At 48.6% G+C, this 12,527-nt stretch overlaps 1 protein-coding gene across 1 annotated transcript; it reads right to left on the bottom strand.

Annotated features, from left to right (window-relative positions):
• Positions 1-7,067: 7,067 nt before the first annotated feature.
• On the bottom strand, positions 7,068-12,313 carry LOC112259648. Its single transcript, XM_042328992.1, has 10 exons — positions 11,693-12,313; positions 11,498-11,616; positions 10,392-11,419; positions 8,345-9,399; positions 8,150-8,268; positions 7,964-8,067; positions 7,717-7,894; positions 7,429-7,632; positions 7,261-7,352; positions 7,068-7,181 (listed from the first exon to the last, which is right to left on the bottom strand). Exons 1-10 carry the CDS (start codon positions 12,263-12,265, stop codon positions 7,129-7,131), a joined length of 3,525 nt encoding a protein of 1,174 aa, XP_042184926.1. The 5' UTR covers positions 12,266-12,313; the 3' UTR covers positions 7,068-7,128.
• Positions 12,314-12,527: the final 214 nt, after the last annotated feature.

Consider the following 12,527-nt stretch of genomic DNA (forward strand, 5'->3'; position numbering starts at 1 on the left):
AAGATAACATTTTAATTAATGTTCCACGGGGTGAGATGAAGCCAACGTAAGATCAGAGACATTTTGATAGATGTGTGGCATGGGAATCTGATGCCAAGGGCCGGCATTTATATGCTCTCCAAAGAAAGGTTGGTAGACCAATATTCAATGGTCAGATTAGGAAGGAAGAGGTGATGTAACAGTAGTGTCCCGTCCTCTCAGGTCGTTGGCGTGGGGTAGGATCAGATAGGGTTCAAGTAGTGGATTAAGGTGATGGGTTTTGATGAGTATAGGGTTAGTTGGTAAAGTAATAAAAATATGTATCTGCGTGTCACTGTCAAAATTGTCTGAATTATTCTGATGAATCAAGAAATCTGTCATTTGGATGGTTTTGCCAAGGAAGTCTTAGTCACACAATTTTACATCTAGCTAAGGTGTTTGGTGCAGTATTTCTCAAGTACAAAAAGTTGCCTGAAAACCAGTAGTGCACTACAGACAGATTCTAGTCAGCTGCTGCAGTGCAGGACTGATTTCTGAGAACATGTCTACAACTTCATCAGCAAGCTGTCAAACTATCAGAAATAAAGAACAAACTACACACAGTTTACCAGTGCCCAAAATCACTATCTAGCTAAGTTCCATCCCTGTGTTTGTCAATGAAGCTTGCTAACAGCAGCAGGCACATTGAGCAAATGTAAAAAAAAAATATATATAAAAAAAATGGAATTGTATGTGTCACATGTCTTACTTACGGGTCCATTTCCAGCAATGCAGAGCTGAAGTTAACATAAAAAAAATTGAAATAGTGACAAGGAATAAATACACAGTGAAAAACAAATTAAATTAATGAGTAAAAATAACATGGCTACCTACAGGGAGTACCAGTACCAAGTTGATGTGCAGGGGTGCAAGGTAATTGAGGTAGCTATGTGCTGTACATAGAGCTAAAGTAACTAGGCAACAGTATAAATAATAGACAGTAGCAGCAGTGTGTGTGTGTGTGTGGCATCAGTATGCATGTGTGTGCATGTTATGTGTGTGTGTTTGTGTGTGTGTGTATTGGAGTGTTAGCGAAAGTGTGTGTGAGTGTGTGCGCATAGAGCAGGGTTCCCCAACTGGTGGCCCGTGGGCAGAATTTGACCCGCGGTTGGTCATATCTGCCCTCCCAAGTTTTCTGAGCAAAACATGAAAGACTAAAACCACCAGGATATCAGCTCCAAGTGATTTTAATTTAAGAACTCTGTTCCAAGGTATTCCCACACATAATAGACACGTGACCAGTTTGAAATGCAAGGTTTGAAATGATGATGTTTTAGTCAAACCTATCTGTTTGGGCTTCTTGAGGTCAATTTGCAGTCTACAAATGATTTGTTAATTATGTTCTGGCCCCCGACCATGCACTCAACAAAACAATTGGCCCTCGGCTGAATCTAGTTGATGATCCCTGGCATGGAGTCAGTGCAAATGGGTTAGTACAAAAAGGGTCAATGCAGGTACAGCAGTATGTGTAGCCATTTGATTAGCTATATAGCAGTCTTGTTAAGAAGTCTTATGGCTTGGAGGTAGAAGCTGTTCTGGGTCCTGTTGGTGCCAGACTTGGTGCACTGGTACCGCTTGTCATGCGGAAACAGAGAACTCAGTATGTGGCTTGGGTGGCTGGAGTCTGACAATTTTTTGGCCTTAATTAACAACCCATCCGAACACTGCCTACTATAGAGGTCCTGGATGGCAGGGAGTGATGTTCTAGGCCATATGCATGACCCTCCGTAGCGCCTTGCGGTCGGATGCCAAGCAGTTACCATAACAAGCGGTGATGCAGCCAGTCCAGATGCTCTCGATGGTGCAGCTGAAGAACTTTTGATTATCTGAGGGCCTATCAAATGAGAAGTTGGTGAGATGAGTATGTAAACAAAGTGGCATAGCAGTAGATGATATAGAGTACAGTATATACATATACATATGAGATAAATAATGTAGGGTATGTAAACATTATATTAGGTAGCATTGTTTAAAGTGGCTAGTGATATATTTTACATCATTTCCCATCAATTCCCATTATTAAAGTGGCTGGAGTTGAGTCAGTGTGTTGGCAGCAGCCACTCAATGTTAGTGGTGGCTGTATAACAGTCTGATGGCCTTGAGATAGAAGCTGTTTTTCAGTCTCTCGGTCCCAGCTTTGATGCACCTGTACTGACCTCGCCTTCTGGATGATAGCGGGGTAAACAGGCAGTGGCTCGGGTGGTTGTTGTCCTTGATGATCTTTATGGCATTCCTGTGACATCGGGTGGTGTAGGTGTCCTGGAGGGCAGGTAGTTTGCCCCCGGTGATGCGTTGTGCAGACCTCACTACCCTCTGGAGAGCCTTACGGTTGTGGGCGGAGCAGTTGCCGTACCAGGCGGTGATACAGCCCGACAGGATGCTCTCGATTGTGCATCTGTAGAAGTTTGTGAGTGCTTTTGGTGACAAGCCGAATTTCTTCAGCCTCCTGAGGTTGAAGAGGCGCTGCTGCGCCTTCTTCACGATGCTGTCTGTGTGGGTGGACCAATTCAGTTTGTCTGTGATGTGTACGCCGAGGAACTTAAAACTTACTACCCTCTCCACTACTGTTCCATCAATGTGGATAGGGGGGTGTTCCCTCTGCTGTTTCCTGAAGTCCACAATCATCTCCTTAGTTTTGTTGACATTGAGTGTGAGGTTATTTTCCTGACACCACACTCCGAGGGCCCTCACCTCCTCCCTGTAGGCTGTCTCATCGTTGTTGGTAATCAAGCCTACCACTGTTGTGTCGTCCGCAAACTTGATGATTGAGTTGGAGGCGTGCGTGGCCACGCAGTCGTGGGTGAACAGGGAGTACAGGAGAGGGCTCAGAACGCACCTTTGTGGGGCCCCGGTGTTGAGGATCAGCGGGGTGGAAATGTTGTTGCCTACCCTCACCACCTGGGGTGGCCCGTCAGGAAGTCCAGTACCCAGTTGCACAGGGCGGGGTCGAGACCCAGGGTCTCGAGCTTGATGACGAGCTTGGAGGGCACTATGGTGTTAAATGCCGAGCTGTAGTCGTAGGTATTCCTCTTGTCCAGATGGGTTAGGGCAGTGTGCAGTGTGGTTGAGATTGCATCGTCTGTGGACCTATTTGGGCGGTAAGCAAATTGGAGTGGGTCTAGGGTGTCAGGTAGGGTGGAGGTGATATGGTCCTTGACTAGTCTCTCAAAGCACTTCATGATGACGGAAGTGAGTGCTACGGGGCGGTAGTCGTTTAGCTCAGTTACCTTAGCTTTCTTGGGAACAGGAACAATGGTGGCCCTCTTGAAGCATGTGGGAACAACAGACTGGGATAGGGATTGATTGAATATGTCCGTAAACACACCAGCCAGCTGGTCTGCGCATGCTCTGAGGGCGCGGCTGGGGATGCCGTCTGGGCCTGCAGCCTTGCGAGGGTTAACACGTTTAAATGTTTTCCTCACGTCAGCTGCAGTGAAGGAGAGTCCGCATGTTTTAGTTCGCATGTTTTAGCGGGCCGTGTCAGTGGCACTGTATTGTCCTCAAAGCGGGCAAAAAAGTTATTTAGTCTGCCTGGGAGCAAGACATCCTGGTCCGTGACTGGGCTGGTTTTCTTTTGTAATCCGTGATTGACTGTAGACCCTGCCACATACCTCTTGTGTCTGAGCCGTTGAATTGAGATTCTACTTTGTCTCTATACTGACGCTTAGCTTGTTTGATTGCCTTGCGGGGGGGAATAGTTACACTGTTTGTATTCGGTCATGTTTCCGGTCACATTGCCCTGATTAAAAGCAGTGGTTCGGGCTTTCAGTTTCACGCGAATGCTGCCATCAATCCACAGTTTCTGGTTTGGGAATGTTTTAATCGTTGCTATGGGAACGACATCTTAAACGCACGTTCTAATGAACTCGCTCACTGAATCAGCGTATTCGTCAATGTTGTTGTCTGACGCAATACGAAACATATCCCAGTCAACGTGATGGAAGCAGTCTTGGAGTGTGGAATCAGATTGGTCGGACCAGCGTTGAACAGACCTCAGCGGGGAGCATCTTGTTTTAGTTTCTGTCTGTAGGCAGGGATCAACAAAATGGAGTCGTGGTCAGCTTTTCCGAAAGGAGGGCGGGGCAGGGCCTTATATGCGTCGCGGAAGTTAGAATAGCAGTGATCCAAGGTTTTCCAGCCCTGGTTGCGCAATCGATATGCTGACAAAATTTAGGGAGTCTTGTTTTCAGATTAGCCTTGTTAAAATCCCCAGCTACAATGAATGCAGCCTCCGGATAAATGGATTCCAGTTTGCAAAGAGTCAAATAAAGTTCGTTCAGAGCCATCGATGTGTCTGCTTGGGGGAAATATATACGGCTGTGATTATAATCGAAGAGAATTCCCTTGGTAGATAATGCGGTCGACATTTGATTGTGAGGAATTCTAAATCAGGTGAACAGAAGGACTTGAGTACCTGTATGTTGTTATGATCACACCACGTCACGTTAACCATGAAGCATACGCCCCTGTCCCTCTTCTTACCAGAAAGATGTTTGTTTCTGTCTGCGCGATGCGTGGAGAAACCAGTTGGCTGCACCGACTCCGATAGAGTCTCTCCAGTGAGCCATGTTTCCGTGAAGCAAAGAACGTTACAGTCTCATGTCCCTCTGGAATGCTACCCTTGCTCGGATTTCATCAACCTTGTTGTCAAGAGACTGGACATTGGCGAGAAGAATGCTAGGGAGATGTGCACGATGTGCCCGTCTCCGGAGTCTGACCAGAGGACCGCTCCGTTTCCCCTTTTACGAAGTTGTTTTTTTGGGTCGCCGGCTGGGATCCATTCCGTTGTCCTGGGTGAAAGGCAGAACACAGGATCCGCTTCGCGAAAGTCATATTCTTGGTCGTACTGATGGTGAGGTGACGCTGCTCTTATGTTCAGTAGTTCTTCTCGACTGTATGTAATGAAACCTAAGATGACCTGGGGTACCAATGTAAGAAATAACACGTAAAAAAACAAAAAACTGCATAGTTTCCTAGGAACGCGAAGCGAGGCGGCCATCTCTGTCGGCACCGGAAATACCATATTTGGCCTATGCCAAATCTTGGGGTTAGAGGCATTGCCGTGCGCTTTTCACAACTGTGTTGTGTTTGGACCCCCTCCACTACAGCCCTGTCAATATGAATGGGGGCGTATCTCGGCATTCCATTTCCTGTAGTCCACAATCAGATCAATTGTTTTACTGACGTTGAGGGAGAGGTTGTCCTGGCACCACACTGCTAGGCTTTGTCATCGTTGGTGATCAGACCTACCAACGTTGGCAAACTTAATGGTGTTGGAGTCGTGCAGGAGGGGACTAAGCACGTACCCTTGAGGTCCCCCGTGTTGACGGTCAGCATGCCAGATGTGTTGTTGCCTACCCTCACAACCTGGAGGCAGCCTGTCAAGAAGTCCAGGATCCAGTTGCAGGGGGAGGTGTTCAGTCCCAGAGCAGGCAGGCCACATTAGCTTAATAAACGTATCAAGTCACTGGCTAGTGGCAAAGTGTTCCAGTGCCATTTTGTGCTTGCAACTTTTGATTAGAGGTGTAAAAGTACTACGTTGTCACACTTTATTAAAAGTCACGATATCTTAATATAAAATGACTCAAGTTAAACACTAGAGTAAGATTATCAGATTTAAATGTACTTAAGTACAGTGGTGGAAAAAGTACTACATTGTATACTTGAGTAGAAGTACAAAGTAAAAGCTACACATCCTATTCATCTTTAGCAGAAACAGATGGCACAATTTCATATATTCCTTTAGACAGCCACTAACACAATTTATTTAAAGGAAGCATTTGTTGAATGGGTCCACTAGATCAGAGGCAGTAGGGAAGATAAGGGACCTTCTCTTGATAAGTGTGTGAATTGGACCTTTTTCCATTACTGCTAACCATTCAAATTCTAACTAGAACTTCTGGGTGTCAGGGAAAATGTATGGAGTAAAAAGTAGATCCATTTTTTTTAGGAATGTAGTGAAGTAAAAGTAGTCAACAATATAAATAGTAAAAACAAAGTACAGCTACTCCAAAAACTACTTAAGTACTTCACACCACTGCCAGAGATATATAATGACATGGTCTTGTCTCTGCCCTAAAAATGGGGGATCGTTGCTAACAAATTCAGAACTGGGAGCGGTCAAGCTTCACCTATTGCGCTTTTTGGATACAACCTTATTTGAAAATGCTTTGAATATTCAAAGAGGGGTGTTGTCGTCAACCTCCTGAATTCTAGGATGAAGTTAATTCAAATTGAGAAGTGAAAATCAACACCAACTTCTTGCAAGTATGTCGGTCATTCACCTATAAAGTCAGGTGTGTAAATTACACATTTTTCTTCAGATGAAATTGCTGTTTGGTTCTTGATAACTGACTCCGTTAACTAGCTTATTTTCCCCAATGCACAATAGTTTTCTACTAACAATATGGGGTCGTGGATGGTTAGGGGTGGCCTGGCCGAAATGTCATGGTTCGGATCCCCAAGTCAGCTGTGTGGGGAAATCTGTCAATGTGCCCTTGATCCTGATTGCTCCTGTGGGTCGTTCTGGATGGGAGCGTCTGTTAAATGACTAGAAATGCATGTAAACGTTGAGTAGCTTCACTGCACTTTAAAATTCAGGTCCGTAGAGGTATGCCACATTTTTAGCTGCCTACCAGTAACATTAGCTCAGAAAGTTCAACACAGGCAGTTTCTCAGCACTACAGATCATGCCTCCTGTCCACACCATAATCGTCTGTTACAGCTGCAATGGTTCCGAGGTCAGTTTAGACATGAATGCCTCCTGCCTAAAATGACATATTGGACATTCCCTCACAAATGTCATCCAAGTCGATCGCACATGAATCCAAACACTAAAATGTTTATTTTGAAAATAAATCTAGTCAATTGACAAATCACTCCTGGAAATTGATGGGGCCTAGGGGAACTGTACAGTAGCAACATTACAAACCTGAGAAATGTAGCTCATGACAAAGTTCTGTGAATAAAGAGTGATCAGCTACACACATTTTCCTATTTGATATCATAAAATTCCTGAATTTTACATCCCAAATAAATCCAGTCAGATGTGAACATTGTAACAGATTTATTCTCCTCAAAAAGTTAAAAATAGGCAAGATTCTTGTAATATTACTCTTGGACCATGATAGGGCCCAAGGTAGCTTCACCTTCCTTCTGCATATCTGAGGAGATTAGAGAACAGTGATGGAATACATTACATTTTAAACTGGTAATAAAACTCTGGCTTTGATTGACACTTACCTAAATCACTGTCCAGATCTCTAGCCTTGCTCACAGCACAGCTGGAGTCACAGCAGCCACAAACCAGGTCATCCCCACCTGCAGCCTTCCAGCTACAGATAAATATGAAGGTTAGTTTATATAGGAGCATGTCAAAGGTACTATACCCACAACCCAGTTTATACATACCCATCTGTGAAAGAGCAGGCCTTGTTCTCAGCATCAATGGGGGAAGAGGCTGCAGATGCTTTCAGATGACATGTTATGTAGAGCTGTTGGGAATCATTCTGTGGTTGGAACCTGAAGGACTCCAGCTGAAACTGGATCTTGTCATCCTGGGATCTGGACAGGAACTGGGAGCTGGAGCCGGTCAACTTGGCATCAACCAGACACCTGAGGAGACCAAGGGTCAACGTTAGGCTTCAGGGGTTACATTTAAGGTAATATAAGAGCAGTCAAACTGACAACTAAACTCACCCATGGTCCTCAATGAAAGAATATCTAGGGACAGTGTGGACATCAGGCGCCAAGGTGGCGACACAGCGGTCCACAAAGACACGGAGGGGAACGTGGTGGTACGGCATGACCGAGGCTTCCATGTTGATGATGTCACCAAGATAGTAATGGTTGGAGGGCCTCTCAAACTGCCAGTCAGCTGGAAAGAGGAGTGGCATGTCAGTGGGGGTTTACACAAAGGAAGAGGCTTCCAGTCAGGTTTACCTACCAGTCATTAACCTCAGGGAGAAGTAGAGGAGTTCCTCTGCCACCATGTTGGAAATGTTGGGGATCCAGGTTGGCTTCAGGGCATTGCTGCTCACATCGTGATTCCTAGAAACAAACATGGACTATGGCATTACTCAAACCTCAGAATGATATGGGTTGTCAAAGTGAAGAACGCAACAATAGTTACCTCAAGTAGTGGCACTCAATATCAACCATAGCTGCACTGGTTTTCACTATAGAAGTGTTAGCAAGAGGTTTTGGCTCATAGACAAGCGTGAAGGTGTAGATCAGCACATCCTCAGTCATCTAGGAACAGGATCACAAGTGATGTAGCACAAAGATAATGATTCAGTCAGGAAGTTAAACAGCAAATGTGACATACCGTCAGCTCACTGCCACAGCCATGCAGCTCTGATTCAAAGGTGATCACATGAGCTTCAGCGTCCTCCTCAGTGGCAGCACAACCTCCTAGAGTGATACGCTCTGGCTGTATGAGCCGGCCAATCCCCAGCAGGTCCTGGTTCACCTGCACGCGGACCACACTCTCCCCACACTGAGCCGACACACTGTTGGCCGCCACCTGCTTCAGCCGCTCAGACACAGTAGGCCTGTGCTCAGGCTTTGCAACTTGCGGATAGCTCCAAGTCAAAGGGTTCTCAGACGTCTGCTTGGACTGGGAGCGCTCAAGGTCTTTTCCCTGGCTAGACACACCAACATGTTCCTGGCCCACAGGCTGCTCTCCAACAGGTTGCTGGCCCACAGGCTGTGCTCCAACACCCTCACTAGGTTCTTGGCCCAAAGGCTCGCTAGGTTCCTGAACCAAAGGCTCGCCAACAGGCTGCTCGCTAGGTTCCTGGCCCACAGGCTCACCCACAGGCTCGCTAAGTTCATTACCCAAAATCTCACTTGGTTCCTGGCCCACGGGCTCTTCAACATATTTACTAGGTTCTTGGACCAAAGGCTCGCTAGATTCCTGACCCAAAGGCTCGACAACAGGCTGCTCACTAGGTTCTTGGCCCACATCTTCACTACGTTCTTGCCCCAAAGGCTGGCCCATAGGCTGCTCTCCAACAGATTCCTGGCTCAAAGGCTGGTCTCCAGGTTCATGGCCCACAGGCTCTTGGGCCACAGACTGGCTAGGTTCCTGACCCACAGGCTGCTCTCCCACAGGCTCACTAGGTTCCTGACCCACAGGCTGCTCTCCCACAGGCTCACTAGGATCTTGGCCCACAGGCTCTCCAACATGCTCACTAGACTCTTGGCCCAAAGGCTCGCCAACAGGTTGCTGGCTAAATTGCTGGCCCACAGGCTGCTCTCCCACAGGTTCATTAGGGTCTTGGCCCACAGGCTGCTGGTTAAGTTCCTGGCCCACAGGCTGCTCTCCAACAGGTTGCTGGCCCAAAGGCTGCTTGATAGGTTCCTGGCCCACAGGCTCACTAAGTTCATTACCCAAAATCTCACTTGGTTCCTGGCCCACAAGCTCTTCAAGATTCTCCCTAGGTTCCTGACCCACAGGCTCACTAGGTTCTTGGCCCACAGGGTCATGGTCAACAGGCTCTCCAACATGCTCAGTAGGTTCTTGACCCAAAAGCTCGCCAACAGGCTGCTGGTTAAGTTCCTGGCCCACAGGCTGCTCTCCAACAGGTTGCTGGCCCCAAGGCTCACTACGTTCTTGACCCACAGGCTCATGACCCACAGGTTGCTCTCCAGGTTCATGGCCCACAGGTTGCTCTCCAGGTTCATGGCCCACAGGTTGCTCTCCAGGTTCATGGCCCACAGGCTCTTGGATCACATGCTGCTCTCCAACAGGTTGCTGGCCCACAGGCTCGCTAGGTTCCTGGCCCACAGGCTCCCCAACATGCACACTAGGTTCTTGGCCCAAAGGCTGGCTAGGTTCCTGGCCCACAGGCTCGCTAAGTTCATTACCCAAAATCTCATTTGGTTCCTGGCCGACAGGCTGCTCTCCAACACGCTCGCTAGGTTCCCGGCCCACAGGCTCGCTAGGTTCCCGGCCCACAGGCTCGCTAGGTTCCCGGCCCACAGGCTCGCTAGGTTCCCGGCCCACAGGGTCATGGTCAACAGGCTCTCCAACATGCTCACTAGGTTCTTGACCCAAAGGCTCACCAACAGGCTGCTGGCTAAGTTCCTGGCCCACAGGCTGCTCTCCAACAGGTTGCTGGCCCCAAGGCTCACTACGTTCTTGACCCACAGGCTCATGACCCACAGGTTGCTCTCCAGGGTCATGGCCCACAGGTTGCTCTCCAGGGTCATGGCCCACAGGTTGCTCTCAGGGTCATGGCCCACAGGCTCTTGGATCACATGCTGCTCTCCAACAGGTTGCTGGCCCACAGGCTCGCTAGGTTCCTGGCCCACAGGCTCCCCAACATGCACACTAGGTTCTTGGCCCAAAGGCTGGCTAGGTTCCTGGCCCACAGGCTCGCTAAGTTCATTACCCAAAATCTCATTTGGTTCCTGGCCGACAGGCTGCTCTCCAACACGCTCGCTAGGTTCCCGGCCCACAGGCTCGCTAGGTTCCCGGCCCACAGGCTCGCTAGGTTCCCGGCCCACAGGCTCGCTAGGTTCCCGGCCCACAGGCTCGCTAGGTTCCCGGCCCACAGGCTCGCTAGGTTCCCGGCCCACAGGCTCGCTAGGTTCCCGGCCCACAGGCTCGCTAGGTTCCCGGCCCACAGGCTCGCTAGGTTCCCGGCCCACAGGCTCGCTAGGTTCCCGGCCCACAGGCTCGCTAGGTTCCCGGCCCACAGGCTCGCTAGGTTCCCGGCCCACAGGGTCATGGTCAACAGGCTCTCCAACATGCTCACTAGGTTCTTGACCCAAAGGCTCTCCAACAGACTGATGGCTAGGTTCCTGGCCCACAAGCTGCTCTCCAACAGGTTCCTGGCCCACAGGCTGCTCGCCAACATGCTCACTAGATTCCTGGACCAAAGGCTCGCCAACAGGCTGCTGGCTAAGTTCCTGGCCCACAGGCTGCTCTCCAACAGGTTGCTGTCCCAAAGGCTCACTAGGTTCTTGACCCACAGGCTCATGGCCCATAGGTTGCTCTCCAGGTTCATGGCCCACAGACTCTTGGACCACAGGCTGCTCTCCAACAGGTTCCTGGCCTACAGGCTGCTCTCCAACACGCTCACTAGGTTCCCGGCCCACAGGCTCTACGCTAGGTTCCCGGCCCACAGGCTCTACGCTAGGTTCCCGGCCCACAGGCTCTACGCTAGGTTCCCGGCCCACAGGCTCTACGCTAGGTTCCCGGCCCACAGGCTCTACGCTAGGTTCCCGGCCCACAGGCTCTACGCTAGGTTCCCGGCCCACAGGCTCTACGCTAGGTTCCCGGCCCACAGGCTCTACCTCTACAGGCTTTATAACAAGCTGGCTAGGTTCTTGGCCCACAGGCTTGCTAGGTTCAACAGCATACTTCAGGGAATTGCTGCGCACTTCATGATTCCTAGAAACACAGAACAAACCATTACTCAAACTACAGATTTATAGATGTTGTCAAAGTGAAGAATGCAACAAGAGTTACCTCAAGTAGTGGCACTCAATATCAACCATAGCTTTACTGGTGTTCAATATAGAAATGTTAGCAAGAGGTTTTGGCTCATATACAAGAGTGAAGGTGTAGATCAGCACATCCTCAGTCATCTAGGAACAGATCACAAATCATGTATCAGATAATGATATCATCCTTCAGGAAGTTAAACAACAAAATGTGACATACCGTCAGCTCACTGCCACAGCCATGCAGCTCTGATTCAAATGTGAGCACAAGAGCTTCAGCGTCCTCCTCAATGGCAGCACAGCATCTTAGAGTGATACGCTCTGGCTGGATGAGCCAGCCAATCCCCAGAAGTTCCTGTTTCACCTCCACACGGACCACACTTTGCCCACACCAAGCCACCACACTGTTGGCTGCCACCTGCTTTAGCCGCTCAAACACTGTAGAATTGCACTCATGCTTCTCAATCGAAGGATAGAGCCAAGTCAGAGGGTTCTCAAATGTCTGCTTGGACTGGAAGCTCTCAGGGTCTTCAGCCTGGCTAGTTTCCTGTCCCACGGGCTCCTGCACCACAGGCTCAACAATGGGCTCACTAGGTTCTTGTCCCACAGGGTCCTCTCCCGCAGGGTCTTCTTGCACTGGTTTCTGAGTGTCAAACTGGGCTGAAACTCCACCGTCATGCAGAAACCCCAATCTCGGATAAAACCATCTGGAGATCCAAGCATCACTAACACAGCCAAACGCCACGATCAACAGCAGCGCTGCAGACACTGCAGACACTTGCCTGAACCCCATCACTCCAAATAGACATAAGATATTCTCATCAATTCTTCCACAAAGTCTGTCAAACCATTTTATAGCCACATTGTCTGACAAAGGCTCTACCCCATTTAGAAATCAGCTTGATTATTGTCCAGACCTGATTAATTAAACAGGGGCTGAAAAATGTGAAGTTGATTGTCATTGGTTGCCTTTGTGCACACAAAATCACATACACCTGGAGCTTTATTGAGGAGGGCTCAACTTTAGAGAGTGTTCATAGAAATGTAATATGTAG

This window comes from Oncorhynchus tshawytscha, linkage group LG10, assembly GCF_018296145.1.
Source record: "Oncorhynchus tshawytscha isolate Ot180627B linkage group LG10, Otsh_v2.0, whole genome shotgun sequence".
Lineage (NCBI taxonomy): Eukaryota > Metazoa > Chordata > Actinopteri > Salmoniformes > Salmonidae > Oncorhynchus > Oncorhynchus tshawytscha.